The following is a 25985-nucleotide window of genomic DNA, read 5'->3' as shown; positions in this document are numbered from 1 at the left end:
TGATCTTGGGGTCTTGGGATCGAGTCCCACATCAGACTCTCTGCTCAGCAGGGAGCCTGCTTACCACCACCCCCCACATCTACTTGTGATCTCTCTCTCTGTCAAATAAATAAATAAAATATTTTTTAAAAAATAACAAAAACTGGAGTTAGATATCAAAGAATTTACAAAAGACTGAATTTTTGAATAAAATTGATGGTAGAAGTTGAAATTTTGTTTAATATAAGTTACACAACAGTTATCTGAAGCTGAGAACAGAAAACAAACTAGTTATCATTAATACATATAAGAAAAAATTGTTGCAATTACATGGCACGCCAAATTTTTAAAAAATGAACATTTTTATGCCACTGCTATTAATAGTTTGCTTGAATCTGTCACACTGTTTTAGTGTTAGTGCATTGTGTGTGTGTGCTTTTAAAAATTGCTTATGGAAATGCCTGGGTAGCTCAGTTGATTAAGCTCTGCCTCTGGTTCAGGTTATGATCCCAGGTCCCTGGGATCAAGTCCCATATCAGGCTCCTTGCTTAGCAGAGAGCCTGCTTCTGCCTCTGCCTGCTGCTCTCCCTGCTTGTGTCATCTCTCTCTGTGTCAAATAAATAAATAAAACCTTTAAAAAAAATTGCTTATAACTGCCATGTTATTGTTTGTCAATTCCTGTACCTCATCTGATGACTGTCCTCCTCAGTGTCCTGCATTTTCAAACCTCTTTAAATATATGGAGTCCCTAGCATGCACGGCCTTTCAGGAGGACTCACTACAAGAAAAGGGCTCCAATTGAGTTTGTGTGGCCTCTCATTCTTAAAAAGGAACCCGTACAAAAATAAAGATGATTGAATTAAATTTCATTACAGTCAAGTGGCAATGACTGCCGTTATCTGTGTAGATATCAAATGAACATTTTAAAGGGGGGGGGGGAAGCTAAGTTAAAAAAGAGTGCTGGAGGGGGCCCTCACTCTTACTGTAATATGTGAATGAGTAACACGAAGAACTTCAAATGACCAAGAAAAGCTTTTGAATGTTTTTCTTTTTAGCGGATTAGAGAAGGTGACTTCCCAGTTCTTATATGGAATGTTTTGGTCAGAGTGGTAACTGTAAAGCTAAATAAGCTACCGTCCATCTCTTTTGAATTCACCCTGCATTTTCTTTGGTGGGTGCTGGGACTCGGGTTTAGGACATGACCGCACGTGACCTGCTCCAGCAGAGATATACTCTTCCCAATGGAGACACTGCATGGCGGTCCTCGCCCCTTGTGAACGCTGCCCTGGAAGGAAATCTCGTCCTCCTGGATGGCATCCACCGGGTCAACGCGGGCACACTTGCTGTATTGCAAAGGTTTGTATGAGTCACACACACAGAAAAACTCCCCATGTAAACAGTAGACATGGAACCCTGTCATCATTTTTTTTAAGCTGGGTCACGTAGATCACAAGAAACTTACTTATGTATCCAACCAGAACTGCAGAGGCTTTTATTCGTTGTAAACACAGTACAGTAAAACTTCCAATACTGAGGATTTGGGGGGAAAAAACACTGCTGTGGCAAAGTTCTCTGAGTTAGAATTGAAAAAAGAAAACTTTTAGGTAGTAATTTTGAAAAACTTCATATATACTGATTGATACTTACAGTAAGTCCCGCAGCTCACGTTTCTTGCAATTTGTTAGTCACAGCATCACTGTTTACAAACACCTTGTGAATCATAGGTCTAAATTACTGGTTAATCCTGTTGGAATTTTTTTTGAGAGGAAAAAGTATAGTTCCTTATATAAAATGTGTAAGGGAGGGGCACCTGGGCAGCTCAGTCAGTTAAGTGTCTGCCTTGGGTTCAGGTCATGATCTCAGGGTCCTGGGATTGAACCCCACCTTGGGCTCCCTGCTCAGCAGGGAGCCTGCTTCTCCCCTCCCTCTGCCTCTCTCCAGCTTGTGCTCTCTCTCTCTCTAATAAATAAATTTAAAAAATAAAATGTGTGATGGATGTTTGATGATATTTTTATATAGACTAAACTCACTTTGTGTTTATAAACTTGAACATTGTGTATCTGTCCTTTCCTTATTTCAGTTTGGGTGGAGAAAAATTCCCAATTAACTTCTCTAGAATATAATGTTAAGAGAAGACTTTTATGTATAACTTTCATGGGAAGTGTTTCTATCCTGTCTCATTTTGAAAGATTAATGATACCAATTTTTTATTTGATCTGTTTTGATTCTGTCACTTCTATAGTTGATTTTTAACTATGAATAATCCGTTTCCCCAACCAACTATTCAGTTTCTTGTCCTTGACAAGATGCAGATACTGAGTATATTTAAAAATTCCCCAAACAGGGATGCCTGAGTGGCTCAGTGGGTTAAGCCACTGCCTTCAGCTCAGGTCATGATCCTAGGGTCCTGGGATTGAGTCCTGCATCGGGCTCCTTGCTCAGCAGGAAGCCTGCTTCTCTCTCTGCCTCTGCCTGCCACTCTGCCTGCTTGTGCATGTTCCCTTTTTCTGACAAGTAAATAAGTCAAATCTTAAAAAAAATTTTTCCAAAAACATTGTGTTACTCCTTATTAAACCTGAGAGCATTTGAAAGTGATAATCACAAACTTTTAGTGATTTGCCATAAATATTCCACAGATTTACAGTAGTTTTTTTTCTCCTAAACAGATAACTACAGACACAAACAAAAATAATACTCACTCCACCCCTTTTATCGGTTATCTGTTGCCTATTAGGCCAAGCACTTAGGAAAAGGAGCAGCTATCGTTAACTGAGTCCTTACTCTCTGCTGGGCGTTGTGCTAGGCCAGTGCCTGTCAGGCTCTTAGCCATGGAATCACCTTGTGGCGATGCAGCTTAGAAATTACTGGTGCCTGAGCTTCACCTCTCGAAGTTCAGATAGAAGTGATCCATACAAGTGAGGTCTGAGCACTGGCATTTTTAAACCCTTCCCAGAAGATTCTCATGTGCTGCCAAGACTAAGAACAATTATAGTAAGCGTCTGCCTTACTCTAGATGTTTAATTTTCACAGCAATACTATGAGGTTGGTATGACAGCCCTGATTCTATAAAAGAAAAACGTTTAGAGACATGGAGTAGTAGTGCTCCCCTCCCCAGGCACTCCGCTAACAAGGTACAGAGCTGGAATTGAACACAGATCTGACTGTTCCACCGCCCATGCTCCTAACCCCTGCATTATGCAGTCCCCCCTCCCTCCATGGCCTCAGTGCTCACCAAGTGGGGCTCGTGTGGGGCAACTGTAACGTAGCCGTCAGGAGACTTCAGTGGTTGGTGTGCAATCTAGCAGTAGTGCTTTTCAGCCTCTGCAACATCTGGAAGATAGTGCTGTTTGTGCTGTGGACGGTTAGGTCACCATCAGAGTTGGTATATGAAATAGCACCACTTATTTCATTTTAAAGATTTTTGATGTTTTCAATCCTGTAATTCCAAAGACAGAAATATGTTGATCATACTATACTACCCCTTCAAGAGTTACGTTAGACTCCGGGTGTGTACCGCCCGCCTTGTTCATCAGTACACACCTCCTGTTATCCTGAGTCTCCCCTTTAGCTGCTGCTTTTCATCTCCTTCCTCCATCCCCTTTCCAGCTCCTCCTCATTCTTCTCCTCCCCACTGTCCACATGTAGTAACCATGACTACTGCTCTCTGGTACAGAAACCAGTAATTTTGCCAAGTATAACAGCACTAGCCAACTTGAAATTTCAAAAGGTGCGTCTAACAAAATTGTTAGACTCAATTGCCCACAATAATAGCCACGATTAAAATGTTAACTGATTCTGGGGTGCCTGGGTGGCTCAGATGGTTAAGCGTCTGCCTTCAGCTCAGGTCATGACCTCAGGGTCCTGGGATCGAGCCCCGAACTGTGGCTCCCTGCTTGGAGGGAAGCCTGCTTCTCCCTCTCCCACTCTCCCTGCTTGTGTTCCTTCTCTCGATGTCTCTCTTTCTGTCATACAAATAAATAAATTCTTGGGGGAAAAAATGTTAACTGATTCCACCTCTAGTGACTTCAGTGTTCGAAACCGATGAATTTGTTCCCTGACTTTTCCCTCTCCCTTAGGCTGATCCACGATCGGGAGCTAAGCCTCTACGATGGCTCCAGGCTGCTGAGAGAAGACAGGTACATGCGTTTAAAGGAGGAGCTGCACCTATCTGATGAGCAGCTACGGCAGAGGTAATGTTGGGTGCCTGGCTCTAATTCTCATGGTCGGATGGGCCTTCTTTGTATTCATCTTTGGAACCTAGGGTCAACCAAGCTAACTTCGAATCATTTAATTATTTGGTGTCTTGAGCAGGCTCCTAATCTGGCATTTCTTACAACTTGGGTTTGCTACCCAAGATGTGTTCTGCACTCTCAGCCTTACTTTCACATGTGTGTAAGAACAGTAGCTCTAAGAAGGTAATTCCCCCCCCCCCTTGTCCTAACAACTTTGTATCCCTTCAGGAAAAAAAAAAAGCCTCATAATTTATTGGGCCCTACCTTCTAAGAAGCGATCAGTTATTACGGAGGTAAGCCACCTGATGCAGGATTACCCTTTGTGGCTTACTTACACATTCCTTTCAAAAATGTCCAAACCAAATGCTACATATGAGTCTTGACTGTATCAAGAAATAAAATGGAGACAGCTAAAAAAGATACTTTGGAACAATTGGAAAAGTTTAAATATGGAAGATATATACCACCTGATATTGAGTTAATATTAATATTCCTAGATATCATAATGGTATTCTGGTTTTGAAGGAGAATATTCCTCCTCTTGGGAGATGCACACTGAGCTATTTAAGGGATAATATAAAAAGAGGTCAGTGACTCCCTTCCAGATGTTTCAGGGGGAAAAAAAGGACATGCACATGTGTGTACATGTACACAACACACAGAAAGAGCAAGTGGGAATGAGAATACAAGGTGGTAAAATCTTCATAGTTGGTGAAATCTAGGTGAAGGAGAAAATAGGTATTCATATTCTATTCTTTCAAATTTTCAATGTGTTTGAAAAATGGCAGAATATTTCTTCTAGCTAAATACTACTTTCCTTTAGAGAAGGTTTGGCAAACACAAGTTTTCTGTCTCCTTACATTTCCATGGATATTTTGACATAATTAGAGATTGTTACCTTGGCAAATACCTAGTCACTTGTTACCTTGACAAATACGTAGTCACGTGATTGAATCTTACTCAATTGAAGCTTCCCCTTCCCACAAAGGGCTTGATGACATATTTAACACATTAAAATTTTACAAATGATAATTAAGTGTATTTTTTATTGTGTTTCTCTTTTAAGGAGAGTTTTGTTTAAAAATTTTCTTGGACATTTTCTGTAGGGAGGACATATTAAATTCCTTACGACCTCTGTATAAGTGATTTTAAAAATTCACTTGATTATACATAGCTATTAATGCTTCTGGGATACACATCATCAAATTCCTTTAGCCCAGTAAATAGTTTGGTGGAGTGTCTAGGGAGGGAAGTTTTAAAGATCCCTCTCATTTCATACCTTTACTTTAACAGTTAGCTTTTGTATATTATGTGAGTGTGAACCACACATCAGGGAAAACAGTTTATATTTTCAGGGAGCTGAATCAAAGCAGCTGGGCAGTGGCTCTCTGTCAGGCTCCCTTAGGACTTCGGCAGCACTGTATCTGTAGTCTGATGGCCAGAAAATGACAGCTCTCTTCCCTGAGAAGTACCCAGATTCTCCCTAATGGTTGCAAGAGGTTTTACAGATGAGAACAGTTTCGGCAACAAAGTGGCCCTGAGCATCGTGTTGAGGTTTTGGCTCACACCGGTTAGAAGTACTTCCTTCTTGAAGCGCCCCATCTTCATCACTGTTGATTGTCATCACTCCTCTGAATACCAACCAGGCTCAGTTCTGTTTCTAGAGGCCACTCTGAGTAGATAGAAACAAGCCATAAGAACATTAATTGGGTTTTTATTTTTATTTTTGTTTTAATTTTGTATCCTTGTTGATCATGCATGAAAGTTGAGCCAGATAGCTTTTTCAGGGCTTTTTATGAAAAATACCAGTCCTCTGTCATCTGCCCTCAGACACTTTCCCATTTCCTACAGCCCAGAGACGACTCCTTTTATCTTTGAGGTGTTTGCTTTTTCATGTACTTACCTCTGTACCATTAAATAATATACTTTTTTTTTTAGAATAGTTGACATACAATGCTACATTAGCTTCAGGTGTACAATATAGTGATTCAGCAAGTTTATACATTCCGCTATGCTCACCACATGTGTAGCTACCCCATCCCCATACATCACTACTCATTACTACTGCAATATCATAATATGCTTTCATTGATATTTCTTGATTTATTTTTCAGTGTTAGGCCTTACTGATTGATTTCTTCCTATGGAAAATTAAGGTTTAGCTCATTTTACCACTCCTCCTCCCAGTACATATATATACTTCCCATCTCTCATTATTCCTGAGTAGTTGTGGAATAATTTTCTTTAGAACTTCACTCAATGTCTGCATGATTATCACAGGATAAGGACTGTACAACAGCTGAGTCGTTTGGTAAACTACAGTTGTTTTTCCTTTCTTGCATATGTTTTATTTTTCCTAAAGTTAGCGATTGCATACATATGAAGAGAGGCAGATACAGAGATAAATAATTACAATGCAGCTTTTAAATGTTAGTTTGAGATCTCTGCAATAATGTTATGGGAACACAGAAGAGGAAGCTGACCTGTTTCCTGTGAATTTATCCCTTTTTCATCCTAGACGCTTTCCCTCTTAAATAAATCTCTCAGCATGTTGAGGCACAAGAGGCTTTTATCAGTTTCATCTTTGTCCCATAGCGCGTTCCTACCAGCCCTGATCTGGACCTGCTGCCCTTTGTACTTGTAGCTCACATGTCATGCTAGATCTCTGTCCATTCCCACTTTCCCATTTTCTCTGGTCTCTTCTTTTCGCAACTTTCATCAGTTAGATGTTGAACCTCCTGGGCTGACCTTCTGATTTCCTGTTCTTTCTTAATGATCTGTCAGTTTGTCAGGTCTTCACTGACTTTCAGACACAAGATGTCTAACACTTGATTCTCCTCTGTCTGAGGTATTTTCACCAGTTGAAAGTCTAATTCCTTTCTTATCAGTATTCCTCCTCTTTTTGCCTGAAAAACACACTATTTTCTTATGATTGTAACCATTTCATTGCTAAGTAGTCATGTTACAGAATCTGCTTCACTCTGATGAGATGGTTAGTAAATTTCTTTCTTTTCTGGCTAAGCTTGATTAATTTTGTGGCCCATTTTTGACTTTCTGAGAATAAATGTGTTCTCTTTTAGGATTACAATAGATTCCAATAGGGTGGAATACAGTAAAATTTATACTAGTTGACAGTATTTCTTTCAGGGCTGTGTTTACTAGGCAGAAAGCTGACAGGTTGACCAAAAGGACATAGCATAGCATAAAGTGGGGTCTTTGTACTCACTGAGGAAGTTAGTTCTTCATGAGTTGCTCTTATAAGTAATGTGACCCATTATCTAACAAGGGTTGATCCTATATGCTGTGCATATCTAATATGCCACTCCTGGCATTAGCATTCGAACTATAAGTTAGAAACTCATCATCTGAATCACCTATCCTTTCATTTTTCTGACCTAAGCACAGAATTGAAGTTCAGCAAAATAATTTTTTCTGATAGTCTTTAAACAAACTCAGCTATTAATGCTTTTTTCCTTGGAGAATTGTGAGACAGCAGAAAAAGTCAAAGTTAAAATGAAGGGAAAGCAGATTTAAGAGCTTCTTTGTCTCTAGACCCAGTTTGGTAAATTTCCATACCTATTTGTTTTCAGATGGGAGTCTTCATATTTATATCTAGCAGGACTCCTTTAGTTACAAGTAACCAAAAAAAGTTGAATTGTTGCAACAGGAATTTATGGGCATTTCACATGGTCAGAGGAGAGGCATGGATGCAGTTGGGCCTCAGGATAGACTGGAACTTAGGACTTTAATGTCCCAGGACATTGTTACTCTATCCTTCATCTCTTTGTCTCGAATGTCGCAGTACCTGACACATAGTAGACCACTTAGTAAATGTGTTTGAACAAGCGAATAAATCTTAACTTGCGGAAATTCTGGGAAACTCGAGGTAAAGGTATTTCTATTAATCTGGTTTTAGATGACCTTCTGAGCTAGTATGCTTTCTTTTATGAACCTACTAACAGGAATACTTTGCCTTTATTACAAGTCTGATACCACAGGGTCTCATAATTAACAGCTACTGTCAGTGGGCTATGGTCCCTTTCAGCTTTATAGTTCTTCACCAAGATCATCTGTCTTGATCAGAACCCTCTGCAGGCATTCTTTGCAGGTAATTACAAAGCCAATATGCCCTTAGATATGGCATCAGAAATGTTAGCAACTTTCCTTTTCTTGTTGCAAGTCACCAAGAATCAAGTGGGCATGGTGGTTAGAAATAGCATGATGGCCATGAACACCAGACATTATGCCTGCATTTCTCACAGGAAGTAAGGACCAAAATAGAACCGCTTCCTTTGATGAGAAAAACTTCTTTGGGGAAAGGGGGAGTACAAATATTATAGGCTGCTAAATGTGTCCCTTCCTGCCGTTGGTCAGACCATATATGAGGAGACCAAGAGCCTGTGCATTACCCATTGTTTATTTTGCCAAGAAAGGACTTACGGTTATCTCAGGGAAGCAATAAAGATTAGTGGCCTAGTCTCAGTTATAATTATATATGTTCTAATGTTTTTACATTTTTATCATATATTTTATTTGTATTGATTGTGATTGAACACTGAAAACAGTTTATAATCTCCCACTTTTTCTTGACCAGTGATGAATCATAATTGGACATCAGGTGTAATCCTTGATTGATTAGCTTCTCTGGACCCTTTTATTTCTTACTCCTATGCTTGAAAACAGGTAGGATCTGAGCATTCTCTCTTGCCTTCCCAGAAACCTCAGCATCTTATTGCTAGCAAATTAGGCCATGTAAGTTTTTAACAAAATTCAAGGTAGATCCAGGATTTTATGCCCAAGTCTTTGTGTTTGATTCTCAAAATAAAGAGCCCTAAGCAAATTCTGATTTTGAAAAAGAACCATTTTTTCCAAACTCCATGTCTGTGAAGAGTCTGATCATTATTATGTGTTTTGGTTTGGTGTTTTTGATAGAGAGGATGCACCTTCTTTAACATATTCATTCCAGACCACATTTAGATTAGCTGCTCTGCTTTTGGGTGAAAAACCATTATTCCCAGTTCTTATCAGTTACCTTTCTTTTGTCCTTGCCATCAAAGGTCTTCAAAAAGCTTCTTGTAGTGATGTCTCCTAACAACAGCAATAACATTTATTTATTTATTCAGCATCTGCTCTCTTCCAAGTATCACCCTAGACCTTGTGTGGTGTAAGGATGAGTAAGGAATGTGTCCATGCAGTTTGCTACATTGCATAGGAAATAAAGGTGAAATACAGGCTGCATAGCCTGTAGGTTCAGAATGGAAACACTAGTAATAGTGTAGAAGGCCAGTTACAAAATCCTCTTCTGGCTTATGATTAATGTCTTTATAAAAACTTTCTGTGCCATTCTTTCAAATTCCTACACATTTGACAAAAATTACCCTCTAATTTCCTTCAGAAGAGTAGACTATGTTAGAATCTTTCTTCTTTTATTGATCGCTTTTTTGAGCTATAATAACATGTAATAAACTGAATATTTAAAGTTTTCAGTTTCATAACTTTTGATATTCATAGATACTTATGAAACTATCACCACAGTCAAGATAATGAATATGTCTATGACACCCCCCCAAAAAATGTCATCAGACTCCTGGGGAATCCCTCTCCCTTGACCTGTGTCACCCTCCTCTCCCACTCCTAGGAATCTGCTTCCAGTTACTTGATACATCTTATATTTTCTAGAACTTTATATAAATGGGATCACACAGTATATACTTTTTTTTGTCGGCTTCTTTCACTCAGCATAATTATTTTGAGATCTTTCCTGTTGTTATGTATATCAGTAACTTACTCCGTTTTATTGCACTGGAGCAATGGAAGCAGTGGCGAGCGCTTTACTCTCTAAAACTTTACATTTACGCCCCCAGACAAACATATTGACCTCCATATTTTCACTTTAGAAATTGTTTTTTTATAAAGAGCATTTTGCTTTTTCAGTCTTTAATCTTTATGAAATATTTACTTATCTGAAGCTAAGCCATAGCTTTGGTTTCATTTGTTATTCGTTGTGAAATTAAAGTTAACCTTGGTTTTAACTTTTGACTGTGCTTGTTTCCTAATTCTCAACTATTTACCACTTACCCAGCCATCATATTACATGCAGTAAGTTAAATCACCTGAAAGTACATGGCAGATCCTCAGGAGTACTCTGCTTTCCAACTTTCAGACGTGGAGATCCTATCATTATCAGGAAATGACTTTCCATATGACCTATTTATATGTAAGGAAGCCTTTGGGGGAGACCTAGCAACACAACGGTCCTTATCCTGTTATTCAGTAGTTTGCGGTTGTTTTTATAGTCAGTGTACACTGCTCTGCCTGACACATCAACTGACCACTTTAAATTGGGCCAGCTTACTCATGTACCCTGCTAGAGTCAGTGTCCAAAAGCAAGCCAGGGACAGTGTATGTTCTAAGCAATGATCATCACCTATTTAAATTCAGACCACCTAGCTTGCTGTCCTGTGGCTTGTTCTTATGTTAATTGCTCTTCTAGTCCTAAATTCACAGTTCAGCTGTGGTACCTGCTTCCTGATCTTTTAAGGACATAAATTGGACTTCCTCCTTTGGCTTATGTGTTGGATTTTGGCTTTGTTTATTCCCTGATTTAGTATCCCTCATTATCTTGATTAAGAAACTACATCTGCAGATTTAATTTTGTGCAGTCAGATCACACAAAAAAGGCAGCTCTGTCTCTCCCATCTTCTTTTGTCCCAGCTAGGAAAGAGGAGGATCAAGGATGAATCCAACATCTGTTTTTGGGCCACGGAGCTGAGCTTTCGGGAATATGGCAAACCACTTGGCAGAAGTGGAAAATGGAAAAACCTTCCCTTTTAGTTTTTAGATCACAGAATTTTCTGTTTCTAGATTCTCTCGTGTGACTGTCTAATTGCTGGCAGTCCTCAGTCAGTGATCATGCTATCCTCAGGACTTTCAGATTCTCCTCATGTTGTTTTTCTTTCCTGTTTTCCCAGAACAACTCCTTTGGACAGATCATTCCCATGCCCTGCTTGAATATCTGTAAATAAGGATTTTTTTTTTTTCCTACCTAGCAAAATGAAGTGGTATCTGGTAGCTTTTATGAATACTTCTAGACCTTTCATATGACCATTCCTAAAAACTGCTTCTCCCTGGTTTGCAAATTATGGTGTGGCCTCTAAAATTACAGATCATATAGTCAGGGACTCAGTTTACTTACCTGTTGTATTGGGAGGGCATTTCTTATCTTAAATCTTCAGAGTACTTATCTGATTTTCTCTACATATATGGTACCTCCTGATATTCTAGCTGTTAATCACTTAGCTGTTGGGTTCTGTTATAATAATTAATGGCAATGAATAGTCCATTTCTGAAGAAATGCCAGTTATGTACCTGAATTTTTATTTTTGTGAAGATCTTGGTGGGTGTTTGCATTTTATCTTTTGTTTCTCATAGCAAGGATGATATTCCCCTTTAAAGTTATATTTCCACTGGGGTTTAGAGGACAATTAATAAAAACTGACAATATCACCCACATGATTATATCATAAGGGGTGATTAGTCTGTCTCCAAAACATACTCAAGTCATTTTGCAAATGATGGAAAGTCTTAACCTTATTCTTCTATATGTCCTAGAATATTCACATCCTCAGATTCCCTAGCAGGGATTTATAAAAGAGGTCACTTTAAAAACAGTATTTCTGGGGTGCCTGGGTGGCTCAGTCGGTTAAGTGTCTGCCTTTGGCTCAGGTCATGATCACAGGGTCCTGGGACTGAGCCCCACATGGGACTCCTTGCTCAGTGGGGAGCCTGCCTCTCCCTCTGCCAGCTGTTCTCCCCGCTTAGGCTCACTCTCTCCCTTGCTCACCCTATCTGAAATGAATAAGTAAAATCTTTTTTTTTAAAAAATCACAATATTTCCTATAAAATGACAAAAGAGTGAATTATATAAAAGTTTAATTTTTTTCTATCTTTTGAAGACCTAAGTATTCTTATTGTCAATCCAGATTTTAAATTTAACCTAGCCCCTTATGCTGCTCAAATTTTTCTGTGTTGTGAAAAATGTTTTCATCCTGGATCTTACTCCTTGGTCTTTCTCTGAATGACATAAGAGTGGGTTCCTTGCAAGACAGGAGATATTTTGAATAAAGAGAAGGAACCTAGGTAATGAATATGAACTGGATGGAATTTTGTCTCAAGGGACAATGGAGAAAATTTACTAGACATAACATATCCAGATAGTGGTTTGTGCAGGGATAGAGATCATCTGTGCAAACAATACCTCATGTTTTAGTAGTAGATGACTCTTTTTTCCTTTTTTTTTTTTTTAAGATTTATTTATTTATTTGAGAGAGAGATGTGAGTGGAGGAGTTGCAGAGGGAGAAAGCGAATTTCAAGCAGGTTCCACACTCAGCACAGAGAGTCCAGTGTGGGACTCGATCTCATGACCCTGAGATGATGACCTGAGGTAAAAATCAAAAGTCGGACTCTTAAGAACAAGCTACCCAGGCACCTTTCTTTTTCTGTTTTAATAAGTTCCTAGGATATCCTGATTTTTTTCATCCTGATTTTATTCTGTGGGTAATGGCTCTGACTATCTTAACAGCAGTAAGCTTATTGTTACCTAGGCTTTAGCTACCATGACCTAATTTCTAATAAGAAAGTTTATGTTTGTTTGTTTTATTATTTTTCCCTTTTAGATCCATTTTTCCTGTTCACCCCTCCTTCAGAATCATCGCCTTGGCAGAGCCCCCCGTTATTGGAAGCACAACACAGCAATGGCTGGGACCAGAATTCTTAACCATGTTCTTTTTCCATTATATGAAACCACTTGTCAGAAGTGAAGAAATTCAAGTGATAAAGGAAATGGTAAGAGTAAGGCTACCTCTAGGCTGTTGCGTTCAGCTGTCGGAGCAGAGGTGGACATTTCTGGCTGCTTCTTCCCGTATACTCCCAAATTTCCTGATATAATGGTTCTCACACTTAAGAATTTTTCAGAATCGCTTGGAGGGCCTGTTAAAATGCAAGTTGCTGAGTCACTAGGTCTGGGGCAGTATATGATAATTTGCATTTCTAAAGTTCTTCGGTGATGCCCTTGCTGCTGATCTGGAGACCACACTTTGAAAACTGTGGATGTAAGCTGTCTCTCCACTTTCCTCATGTGGAGGCAGTTTTAGGATTCATTTTCCTTCTCTATTCAGCCAGAGATGACTATTTTCAGTTCCTAATCCAAAGGGAGGCCAAATATATTTTAGTTCCTTAGATTTTAGAAAATACGAAGTTGCCCTGTTCCCCTCAGTACTGTATGGTATCCTGTACTTACTAGTAATCTGGTGGCGTGCAGTGTGTGCAATGCATTATTTCAGTGTCTGCCTTAAGTGCTTCACACTTCTGGAGTTCTAGAACTGCATTGTTTAAAGTAGCACCAGCCACATTCAATACACTTTTTAAAATATTTTATTTATTTATTTGACAGAGATCACAAGTAGGTAGAGAGGCAGGCAGAGAGAGAGGAGGAAGCAGACTCCCCGCAGAGCAGAGAGCCCGATGTAGGGCTCGATCCCAGGGCCCTGGGATCATAACCTGAGCCAAAGGCAGAGGCTTTAACCCACTGAGTCACCCAGGCGCCCCCACACTCAATAAATTTTAAAAGTTCAGCTTCTCAGTCATATTTCAAGTGGTCAGTAAACACCTGAGGGCTTTTGACTACCATATCAGACAGCATAGGTAAAGAACATTTCCATCTTCGCAGAAAGTTCTATTGGGCAATGTTGTTCTCAATCACAAATAATTAACCTTTTGCATAAATGTACTCATTCCCTTTGAAATACCAGAACAAGTGGATTAATTTTAGGTCTTGTGAGCTTGGTGGTGGATAAGGGCATAGGCTTTAAAGAGTCAAAAAGCTTACTTTTAAATGCCAAATGCCAAACTGTTCCTGGGTGGCTCAGTCGTTAAGTGTCTGCCTTCTGCTCAGGTTGATCCCTGGGTCCTGGGATTGAGCCCTGCACTGGGAATCCCTGCTCAGCGGGGAGCCTGCTTCTCCCTCTCCCGCTTACCCTGCTTGTGTTCCCTCTCTCTCTCTCTGTGTGTGTGTCAAATAAATAGATAAAATCTTTTTAAAATAAATACATAAATAAATAAATGACAGATCCATTCCTTATCAGCTTCCAGATCTTGGGTGAATTACTCAACCATAGTTTCTTCTATGTTTCTTCTGAAGTTGGGGATAATACTGCTGCTTGTACGCAGGATTTAAAGAACGAATAAGATAAAATATGTACTGAAAAGAATGTAGAATTTTCAAGTGCCTGTTACTTATATGACCAAAGAAATCCTGAGCAGTTTCCTTCTGAAGTGGTTACATTATACCAGTCATTATTCTGATATCTCTCTGACCTTTTTAAATTAAAATTATAAAACATGTCATTGTTTCAGCTTAATTTCTCATAATTTAGTTCAGTTAAATATTTAATTAAAGTTGTCACAGTTCAAGCAACCAGCCTGTATTAGTTAGGCAGCTATTCTCCAGAATTCATTGATAAAGTGATTATTCCCTTAGTTATGTGGTTTAAAAGTCCTTGAAAAAATAAACAGTGTGGGCATCCATTCTTTGTTGCAGAATACCTATGTCACTTGGGAGATAAAAGATTACTACTAAGTGAAGGAAGGAGTTTGGTTTTAGTAAGAAAAATGCTTAAATTAGAGTTTAGAAAATCTTGCCAAAGCTAACGAACAGGGAAATAATTATAAAATGTTTTTTATGGGTATACTTTATGCCAGTTTTTAATTGAGTTAGAGGCTCCTTTCAGTTTTATCCTGGTGATGGAATTATAAATGAAGAGTGGCTTGGTTTCAACTACCTGATTGTTAAAGAGAAAGAAGAGGCATAAGTGTTTCCTGGGAAAATGAATAGGCAGATTTATCCAGGAGTTAAACATGTTACCCATTACCAGAGACTTTTTTTATATATATATATTTTATTTAGGGGCACCTGGGTGGCTCAGTGGGTTAAGCCTCTACCCTTGGCTCAGGTCATGATCTCAGGGTCCTGGAATTGAGCCCCACATCGGGCTCTCTGCTCAGCGGGGAGCCTGTTTTCCTCTCTCTCTCTCTGTCTGCTTCTCTGCCTACTTGTTATCTCTCTCTCTCTGTCAAATAAATAAAATTTTAAAAAATATATTTTATGTATTTGTTTGACTGAGAGACAGTGAGAGAGGGAACACAAACAGGGGCAGTGGGAGGGGGAGAAGCAGGCTTCCCACCAAGCAGGAAGCCCGATGTGGGGCTCAATCCCAGGACCCTGGGATCATGACCTGAGCCGAAGGCAAACACTTAACCACTGAGCCACCCAGGTGCCCCACGCCAGGACTTTCTTAAAAATATAATTCTAATATTGTTTGCCAGGTAGCCAGAATTTCTGGTTGATTGATCAGATATCCCCACTTAGTCTTTCTGTCTTTTCTCAATTCTCTCATAACATAGGTCCCAAATATACCTCAGGAAGCTTTGGACAGATTGTTAACATTTACACACAAACTCAGAGAGACACAGGATCCCACGGTAAGTCTGGGCTTTTTCCCATAGGATTTTTTGTTGTTGACATGCTGCTGCTTTATGTTCTCAGAGTTTAATGCTTTAAAATCTATTTTTCAAACTGGTATTTTTATCTCTTATGCTGTGCTTTGCCCTATGCATATATTTTACCCTATGCATATATTTTACCCTTTCGGTGGTTTGAACACTGACTTCAGCTACTCATGGTTGGCCTCATAGAAGAAAACTAGCTTTAGAGCTCGGTGATCCTAGCGGTTCGGTTCTGGCCCCTGATCTCCTGTGCTGAGCAATCTCATCTAGTCTTATGGCTTCAAGTGTGACCTCTTCTGTTAACGGTGACCTCTTTCTCTTCAGCTTCTAACTTCTCTTTTCTCATCGATTCTATGTTTGTAATTGTGTTTCCTTTCTGGGATGGTGTAAGGGTAGAAAACATTTCCCTTCTTTTCTTCTATATTCTTTGGCTGGCCTAATGATTACATTCACACGAGACAGACCTATTGGAGAAAACCCAATTTAATTCCATTTGTACAGGGCCCCATAAAAATATTAGACTTACAGCAGTGATCAAAGCAGACAGCTTTTATACTTTAGACAGACAAGAAGTTTGTAAAGAATTAACAAGACCAGGAAGTTTGGCCTTGAGGTAGTAAATGAGGGACGAGGTAACAAAGTTTGTTTATATTGCCATCTTGGCCCTGGGTTCCTTATTGCTGCTGATAAGGATGCCTCACTCCTACCCGCCTGGGACAGAAAGGGTTCCTTTCATAGGGGAGATTTATTTCCTGCTTTTGGGGGGCAGAGGAGGGTTAGAATGTCCTTCTTTTAATAGCTGTTTCTTATGTAATGTTAATTGAAACTAACAAATACGTCAAAATGGCATATTTTGGGGTGGCATATCCTGCCCCTCCACCCCTTTGAAAATTTTTTGCCTAACTTTTATTTTAGCGTTCACAGTTGAAAACACTTTTGCACTATAACCAAAATTTCCCCCTGCTGTCAAAAATCCAATACCCTCAATATAATTCATACCGTATTGGGGTGAAATGAAAAGATTTTCAATCTGAGGTTTTTAAGCAATAATTAATATTTTAAATAGACCAAGGCAAATTATGTATTTGTGCACAAAGGAATAAAAGGACTAAGGAAATATTATTTGCTTTGGGCTGGAATTTTAATACTGAAGCGTGGTTATATCATGCCATCTAAAGCATGGTTTGTGATTATATGTGCATTTGGAGAGCAAGAGATGAAGAACTAATTCTTCTTTAACAAGTACAGTTTGATAAGCAAAGTCTTTTAAAACACAGGGCACATGGGGAATAAAAAAGAGGGACTTGGTGTTTAAAAAGTTGGAAACCACTGCATCTGTTGGAAGGATCAAGGACTGTCACCAACTGTGAATCTCAGTGTTCTCATCTCTAAAATTCAAGTGCCATATACTTCACTTCATAAGGAGGTTGTGATGTTTAAACAAGAAAATGTGTGTGAAGAATCTCTTTCTTAGTAGCTGCTTAATAAGTGGTAGTTTTTTTCACTTCCCAACTGGCTATTCTGAGATCACTATAAATCCAACATACCTTGTCTTTCCCCCTTTAAATCTATTTGTATTTCTTATTTAATTTTCTGGCTGCCTTAATACTCTGTCTCCTTGCTTTCCCATGATCTCCACTTAACCTCATAGCAGACCTCATCAGTTTAGCATCATGATGTCTCATCCATTCTCTTACCTATTGCCGGTAATTGTCCTAGTATTTGGTTTCATCATCTTTCGCCTGAAATACTGCCCTTTCCTTTTGACTGCCGTCACCACCAATAGTTCATTCCTCATGTGGCCTTCGATTATTTTCCTGGGCCTGTTATAACAAATTACCATAAACTGCTGGTTTATAGCAACAGAAATTTATTTTCTCGCCATTCTAGGTGCCAGAAGTTTGGAATGCGTATTACTGAGTTAAAGTCGAGGTATCAGCAGCACTCCCTCAGGGGCTTAAGGGGAGAATCTGTACCTTACGTTTTCAGGTCCCAGTGGCGGTCAGCATTCCTTGACTTGGGGCCTCATTATCTTAATCTCTGCCTCTATCTTCAGTTCACCTTCCCTCCGATGTGTCAGTTCAGACCTCTGTCTACCTCCCTTTTACAAGGGTTCTTGTGATTACATTTAGGGGCCACCCAGATAATCCAGGGCAATTTCTTCATCTCAAAACTTTTAATTTAATGTGGTCTGCAAAGTTAACTTTGCCATATGAGGTAAAACTTGCACGTTCCAAGGATTAGGATGTGGATATCTTTGGGGAGGGGACCATTTTCCAGTTTTCACAGGCCCCTTGTTGATAGCCCCTGGGATTGATAACTTCATCTCCAGTTTGTCCATTACTTGTTCTTTCTCAGCTACGCCATTCTCTCTCTTGTTCCTTGAACCCACTCATGTCTGCCTCAGGGCCCTTGGCACTCAGTGTTTCCTCTGCCTAGAGTGTTCTTTCCCAGATAACTCCAGATTTGAATTTGCTCTGATGTCACCTTTTCATCGAGGCCTGCCTTACGTACTCCATTTAGAATCACCTTTCCCTGCCCCCTATTTTATTCCTCTCTCTTTTTCCTCTTAAAAGTTCTTTGTAAGGCTTATTACCCTTTGACGTAATATACGCTTTACTCACTTTTTTTAATTGCCTATTTCCCCTCACTCAAATTTAAGTTCCAAGAAAGCAGGGGTTTTTTTGGTCCCTGCTGTATCCGCAGCATCTGGAATTTCGCCTGCTGTGTAGTAGCTGGTCAACAAGTGTCTGTTAAGTAAATGAATGAATAGCTCAGCCATAGTATCTCTGGAGGGGCTATTCCTGGATCCAGTTCCTAAGTCCTCCCCCCTCATTAACTGTTAAGGGATGAAGGACTGCCTGCTGAATAAGCATGCCCACCCAGTTCCATCACACTGCATGCTGCCTTTCTAGCTTCCCTTCCTACAGCTTCTCCTGAAGCACCCTCAGCCCTCCTGCACTTCCCTTCTCCCTGCTTGCCATGCCTGGCCTATACCCAGATGCCTCCGTTGCCAGGGACGCCAGGACGCGCTTTCTCCCTGTCCCCTTTCAGGTCTGTCTCAGCCACTCAGACAGCAGTAACCTCTCTCTCCAGTGTGCTTTCCTAACACTTGACTTAGGACTCTGTTACCAACCTGTGGTAGCTATAGCACGGGTTTATTTTCATCTCTTCAATTAGTACTTGAACTCCCTGAATACAGTGTCATTTATTCTTCTTTCTCATTTTCTAACCTGGTGCCAAGTCCTTAAGAGACACATAACAAGTGTTTCGTGGATGAATGAATAAAGTGATTAAATAATTGCTAATTTATTAGTGCATTGTCCCTAGAGTTTGCTCTCCCTGAGAACAGTATATTTTCATAAAAGGAATGATTCTTGAAGAGGAAGAAGAGAAAATTTATTGAAAAAAATTTCTGATTAGATCCTTCATATTTTTAAGCTGAATTACTGTAACTCATCATGCTAATACAAAAAAACCTTTGAGGTATGCTCTTAAACTCCACATAACCATGGTAACTAAGGGAAATGTGCTCATATCCGCACACTCTCTTTTTTCAAGATAAAACTGCAATTAGAAATTTAATGCTATAAATGTTAAACACATGAGGGATTTTCTAATAAAGTTCATTCTCAATTTTTAATTGGTAATGTGAGAGCAGAAATAAGCAAACCCTTTATTCAACACCTTACATGGCTTGACATAAAGCTTTGCTATGGTTTTTATTTATTTATTTATTTTAACACTGGGTGTTAATTGTAAAGCATTTCGGTGTTAGTAACTGAGAAAGCTAGTATTTTTCAAATTCGTGAGATGTCCTTACTGATCACTGGGATGAAACATGAAGGCTGTATTCAGTGTCCTTCTTGGGTGAGGCTAGAATAGTGTACGTTACACGAGGAAGTTACTGTGTGGCTTGTTGGGACTCTTGTCATGAGAATCCTCAGGTTGGAGTGATTTATCAAACATTTTCCGTGATTAAAGTAGGAATATTTTGTGGGTCCACGTATTCAGAATGGGAATTGCTGAGTCATATTTCACTTCTGATACTTTAAATCATACTGGCTCAAATAACCTTATCCTTCTTTCTCATATCTATCAGGCGCCAAATCTCTGAAACGTTTGTTGATTCCTTCTCTCCACTCCTTTTTGCCAGTAACCTTACTGCATCTTATCATTTTATAGACAGATCAGTGCGGTAGCTTTCTGTTTCCTGTCTCAGTTCTCTCTGTCCTTCAGCTACTTTGCTTGCTACCACCAGATTAATTGTTCTAAATTCATATTACCACTTCGCACATGACTAAGTCCTGTTGCTTTTAGGAGTAAGGCCAAACTCCTCCAAGGGTCAGTCCCAGGTCTTTGCTACTTAGGACTGAGTTTTCCAACAAGACCCTCTAGTAAAGCTGAGCTAGTTTCCTCACATTTCTGCATCTATTCCTGTTCCTTTTGCTCTCATGCCTTTGTTCATAGCATTTCTTGTGCCCCGCTTGAACATTTTCATTTTAAGCCCCTCTAGCAGTTGTCAAGTGCTTCACTTATTTTGGCATTAAATTGTATGCTATTTTGAATTACAATTTATGCTTTCTTATATTTAAATATTGTCTCCATGTCTAGAATGCAAATTTCTTGAAAACAAGGATGAACCAAATGTTTGCTTATAAATGGGTTCTTTGAGACATAGAATGTGTTTTTTAATAGAAAAAGGGATATATCACAAATGGTGATCATGCTCCCAACCTAGTCCCCAGAGGACCATTTATTCTGTGTTGTAGCTGAGATAGAATATTAACCACAGCACACCAGCACCTCATGGAGCTGCAAAATACACACAGGAGGAGAGATCCCTGCCCTTTGTTCTTCCTTGGGACCTGCTGAGATCACCTTAATTGAAATGCTGAAACAAGCCAGTATGCAGTGTGTCTCCAGCATCTTGGCACCCTCCCACCATCCATCGTGAACCCTCTGCGAACTTTACGGAGTCCTCTTCTGCATTCCCTTAGGGGCTCAGGGCCACCGTACTCCCCCCATCACTCCCGTGACATTTCACCCTGGCCTCTTCTGCCCTCCTAAAGGGCGCGTTGCTTTCAAAGTTCTTCTCTCTTCTGGTTTTTAATGAAAACTGCTGTCTCCCAATGCTGCTGATCTAAATTGGGAATTAATCCAATAATAATCTGATGCATTAAATTCATACTAAAATGCAGGTCACATCCCCTTCCTATGTTAGATTTTTTTTTTTTCATTTTGAAGAGGCTGACTTTTAACAATAATTGCTGACATTTGTTGAGCACCCCTGCGTCTGACCTCTGCTAAGTGCTTTAGAACAATTTTCTTTTCTCTCTCTTTTTCTTTTTTTAGTTTCAAGTTTCTTATTTTAATTCCTATTTGTTAACATACAGTGTAATATTAGTCTCGGGTATAGAATTTAGTGATTCAGCACTTACATACAATGCCCAGTGCTCATCACAAGTGCCCTCCTTAATCCCCGTCCCCTATTTATCCATCCTCATCCACCTCCCCTCCAGCAACTCTCAGTTTGTTCTCTATAGTTAAGAGTCTGTTTTCTGGTTTGCCTCTTCTTTTCCTCCTATGTTCATCTGTTTTGTTTCTTACATTCCACATGTGAGTGAAATCATGTGTTGTCTTTCTCTGACTGACCGACTTCGCATATTCTCTAGCTCCATCCATGTCACTGCAAATGGCAAACTTTCATTCTCTTCTATGGCTCAGTAATACTCCATACACACACACACACACACACACACACACACACACACCATATCTTCTTTATTCATTCATTAGTCAGTGGACGTTTGGGCTCTTTCCATAATATGACTATTGTTGATAATGATGCTATCAACATTGGGGTGCACGTATCCCTTCGAATTGGGATTTTTGTATCCTTTGGTTAAATACCTAGCAGTGCAATTGATGGATTGGAGAGTAGATCTACTTTTAACTTTTTGTTAACAGTACAGGTTCCTCTGTACTGTTTTCCACAGTGGCTGCACCAGTTTGCATTCCCACCAATAGTATAAGAGGGTTCCCCTTTCTCTGCCTACCCACTAACAATTTTTGTTTTCTGTGTTGTTAATTTTAGCCATTCTGACAGGTGTAGGGTGCTTTCTCACCATGATTTTGATTTGTATTTCCTTGGTGTTGACTGATACTGAGCTTTTTTTCATGTGTCTGTTAGCCATCTGTATGTCTTCTTTGGAAAACTGTCTATTGATGTCTTCTGCCCATTTTTTAACTGGATTATTTATTTTTTAGGGGTTGAGTTTGGTAAGTTCTATAGATTGTGGATACTAACCCACATAACAACCTTAAAGGTAAAGGCGTTTTTGTCACCAGTTTAAAGATCAGAAAACTGAGGCTTGAAGATGTTGAATAATCCATCAAGCTAATGCATGGGAGACCGGTTTGTCTAATTCCAAAGCTGATAAACTTTGTCATTACATTACGCTGCCCACCAAGATAACTTCAAAATCCCATCGATAAATATTTACTGGTACTCACATATCCTGAGTTGTGTACTAGTAACTCTATTAATGGGATTTCTTATTTTTTGAAGAATAAGAAAACAAGGTGAAATTCTTCTGGCAGTGTAAGGGAAGGATTTCAGACTGCAAGCTGCCACCCACGGGGCAAACTGGTTCACACCTCTGTGGTTAGCAAACTAAACTGTCCACGATTCCTTGTCTCCATTTTAGAAGCCATAGATTTACCTAAAGCTCTGAGCATTTTCAGACTGTCTGAACAGTTCAGCTTTGTGTAGGCAGGGGAAAAAAGAATAATTAGTTAATGGTTCATAAAAGCTATTTATAAGTCAGGTATGGACTGTATTGTGTAACATCTTTCCTTCACTCATCCTCTTCTCCACCCCCCAACCCAAAAAACATGTATGAACAGCACTTAGTGTAATGAAAGCACTTATATATCACTGATAAACATGTTTATAGATTTAAAAAAGAAACTATCTGTAAGGCTGCCTTAAGTGTAAATTGGTTTTCATTTATTTTTATTTGTAATTCATTAACAGTATGTATGTATTTGATGCTTGGCCTTGTCCTTCAGGAATAATGAATTCTGCTCTCACACCTACCTAAAGGGACTCTTAGCCAAGTTGAAACAAGACTCTTAACAGGCTGTCTTTGCCTTTTGATAGGCACAGTCACTGGCAGCATCACTTTCTACCAGACAGCTGTTGCGGATTTCTCGTCGGCTGTCACAGTACCCTAATGAAAATCTTCACAGTGCAGTTACTAAAGCCTGCCTTTCCAGGTAACTGTGTTCTCCTTTCTCAGTGTACTCAAGTTTCTGGGTCTTTGCTAACAGAGTAATGTAAGTTTAATTAATAGTACCCACACATCTGAAGAAAGTATTGCCTGAATATTTCAACCTCATATTTCAACCTCATATTTAGGCATCACAACAATTTTTTTTTAAAGATATTACTTATTTTACAGAGAGAGAGAGCACAAGCCAGGGGAGTATCAGGCAGGAGAGGGAGAAGCAGGTTCACTACTGAATAATGAGCCCAATGCAGGACTCGATCCCAATTTGGCATTGGAACTTTCCATGCTTGACTCTACTCCCTACTCTCCCGTTGCCTAAACTTATCAAAGCTAATATCTTTTCAGTCTACACTAATATTTCTTATACTTGTTTGGAAATTATTATAAAATATTGGCTGATAGAATTTTCTTACAAAATCACTCTTGCATGAAACTATTTTAAAAGGGTAATAAAGGCAGCAGAGGTATCTGGGTGGCTCAGTCAGTTAAGCCTCTGCCTTCAGCTCAGGTCATGATCCCAGGGTCCTGGGATGGAGCCCTGCATCAGGCTCCCTGCTCAGTGGGGAGTCTGCTTCTCCCTCTCCCTTGGCACCCCTACCACCACTGCTAGTGCTCATGCTTGTGATCTCTCTCTCTCTCTCTCAAATGAATAAATTAAAAAATCTTTTTAAAAACAAAGAATAATAAGGATTAATAACAATGCCCCAGAAGCTCAGATTTCTTTTAGACTCTTTTCATATGATCTGCCAATTATTTTTGTGGTGGTTATGACTATTGTCCATTTATTCCTTGATTTTAAAAAACAGGAATTAAAAGAACCTATTCTCAGCTTAGGAGAATCTGAAATTGCCCTCTATCAATTTCCAGTTTAGCTGACAATTTTTCTTATAGTGAAAGTATGCTTCCTGTGTTGCAGCTTAAATTTGTTCTCTCTGTGGTGTATTCAGGTAAAATAAGGCTCCTTTCTAGTGTCTTTAGAGTAATTTTTTTAAAACTAATAATTATGAGAAATAATGGAATTGGTTCTTCTTTTCTTTTAAGTAGAAAAATATTAGGCTTCCAAATGAAAATTAGAAAAAAAGCACTTCAGTTGCTTATTTTTCGGCATCATGATGTGAAAAAATATATATAGACAGAGAGATAGATTCATTACCTACCCAGTATTTTCTTAGTCAGAATCTTAGTCTGACTAAGGGTCACTAAATACCCTTAGTCAGAATGGGTATTCATGTGTGTTAATAGGAATAAATATTCAATACTAACCAATGTAAACAGTTTTGGAACCTAAGGGGAAACAATATTTTAGATATCAGAATGAAATAATCATACCCAAAGGATTCTATAAACTGTTCCAAAGAATAGACAGTGAAAACAGCAATTCACTTTGAGTTTAGCATAATTTTGATACCTGAACCAGACAAGAATAATGTATGAAAGGAAAATCATAAACCGGGAAATATTTTAAATCATGAGCAATTTTAAATTATTTAAAGAATGTGAAGAAAGTTTAATATTTTTTAGTTCACTATATTAGTGAACTAGAAATTAGAAAAAATATTATTTTAAAAAATGAATAAAAAGGATTTGATAAAACCTAACGACCAAACCTAAAAACAAACCAAATTCTTAGTAAACCAGGAATATTCTTAGTAAATCATGAAAAGAGGGATACTTCTACAATCTGATAAGAGGTATATACCAAAAATTTAGAGCAAACATCTTTATGATAAAATATTCATATTTCCTTTAAAGTTAGGAACAGAACAAGAATGTCACCTTTTTGTACTTTCAGCCAGTGCATTTGCCCAAAGTTATCTGATTGGCTAGATTAAAAATTCAAGAGAAACCATATATAAGTCATTAGAAAAATAGAATTTAGTGAGATTACTTATAAATCCAAATCAGTGACATTCCTATATTCCACTAACAATCAATTGAGGAGATCTGATTTTTTTAAAATCACCCCATTTGTAATAATAGTAGAAAGCTTTGAGCACCTAGAGCAAATCAAATTACATGTAATATTTTTATGAAGAAAAGCATAAATCTTCATTGAAAGTTGTAAAGGACTTAGGTAAAAGGGAAGCTATACCATGTTCATGGAAGGGAAGCTTCAGTATTGTAAAGCTATTTTACTCCAGATTTTATATAGATAGCTATGACCTAGTCAGATACTACTAAGGTTATACAGGTTATACTACTAAGGTTTGACAGGCTGATCTCAAAATTGGCCTGGAAATAATAGCAAAGGAGATTTTGAGGAAGATTAAGGTGTTGTACTTTTTCTTTCTGATATCAGGATCCATCATAAAGCTATATTCATTGTTATAGTATGATATTGGTGCAAAGAATGACAAATAGACTATTAGAATAGACTACAGAGACCAGAAACAGGCCCACATACATCTGTAGGAAGTTAGCATATATCAAAAGTAACATTATATAAATCAGTGTGGGAATGGATGGACTTGTCAATAAATTATTTAAAAATATCCATTTTATGCCATACAAAAATGTAAAAACCAGATATATGACAGAAACACTGTAAGCCGCTCTACAAATTGTAAGCCACAGACTAAGAGATGTTTGATAAGATTTGGAATCACAAAAGGATTAGTATTCAGGGACTATAAAGTATTCAAATTATTGAGATGAAAGACTCAACCCTAAATGGGCAGAGGATGAGTGCGCATGCATAGAAGTTAATTCAGATGACCAAAAAAATATTTGAAAAGATACAGGGAAATGAGATTTAAAGCATTAATCAGCTATAATTTCATACTTCTCACTTCTCTGACAATGACATAGTTAGCCTGAGTTAGCCTCGGGGAACATCTTCTGTTCTTGTGTTTCCCATAATGTGGTTGAATCTTTCTATAGTTTTTTTTTTTGTTACAACCAAGATCATAGAGATTG

At 38.7% G+C, this 25985-nt stretch overlaps 1 protein-coding gene across 2 annotated transcripts in view; it reads left to right on the top strand.

Moving 5' to 3' along the window:
• Window positions 1–25985, top strand: part of VWA8 (von Willebrand factor A domain containing 8) — a 325814-nt gene that overhangs the window by 100493 nt on the left and 199336 nt on the right. For both annotated transcript variants that reach the window (XM_004759284.3, XM_045076623.1), the window contains 5 exons: window positions 1175–1335; window positions 4056–4169; window positions 12888–13056; window positions 15673–15750; window positions 22940–23055. In XM_004759284.3, the coding sequence (XP_004759341.1) occupies window positions 1175–1335; window positions 4056–4169; window positions 12888–13056; window positions 15673–15750; window positions 22940–23055 (638 nt within the window). The remainder of the gene's footprint in view (window positions 1–1174; window positions 1336–4055; window positions 4170–12887; window positions 13057–15672; window positions 15751–22939; window positions 23056–25985) is intronic.

Source organism: Mustela putorius, unplaced genomic scaffold, assembly GCF_011764305.1.
Source record: "Mustela putorius furo isolate JIRA1106 unplaced genomic scaffold, ASM1176430v1.1 tig00000179_pilon_pilon_pilon, whole genome shotgun sequence".
Taxonomy (NCBI): Eukaryota; Metazoa; Chordata; class Mammalia; order Carnivora; family Mustelidae; genus Mustela; species Mustela putorius.
The sequence above is the reverse complement of the archived record's forward strand: the minus strand, read 5'-3'. Positions and strand labels throughout refer to the sequence as shown.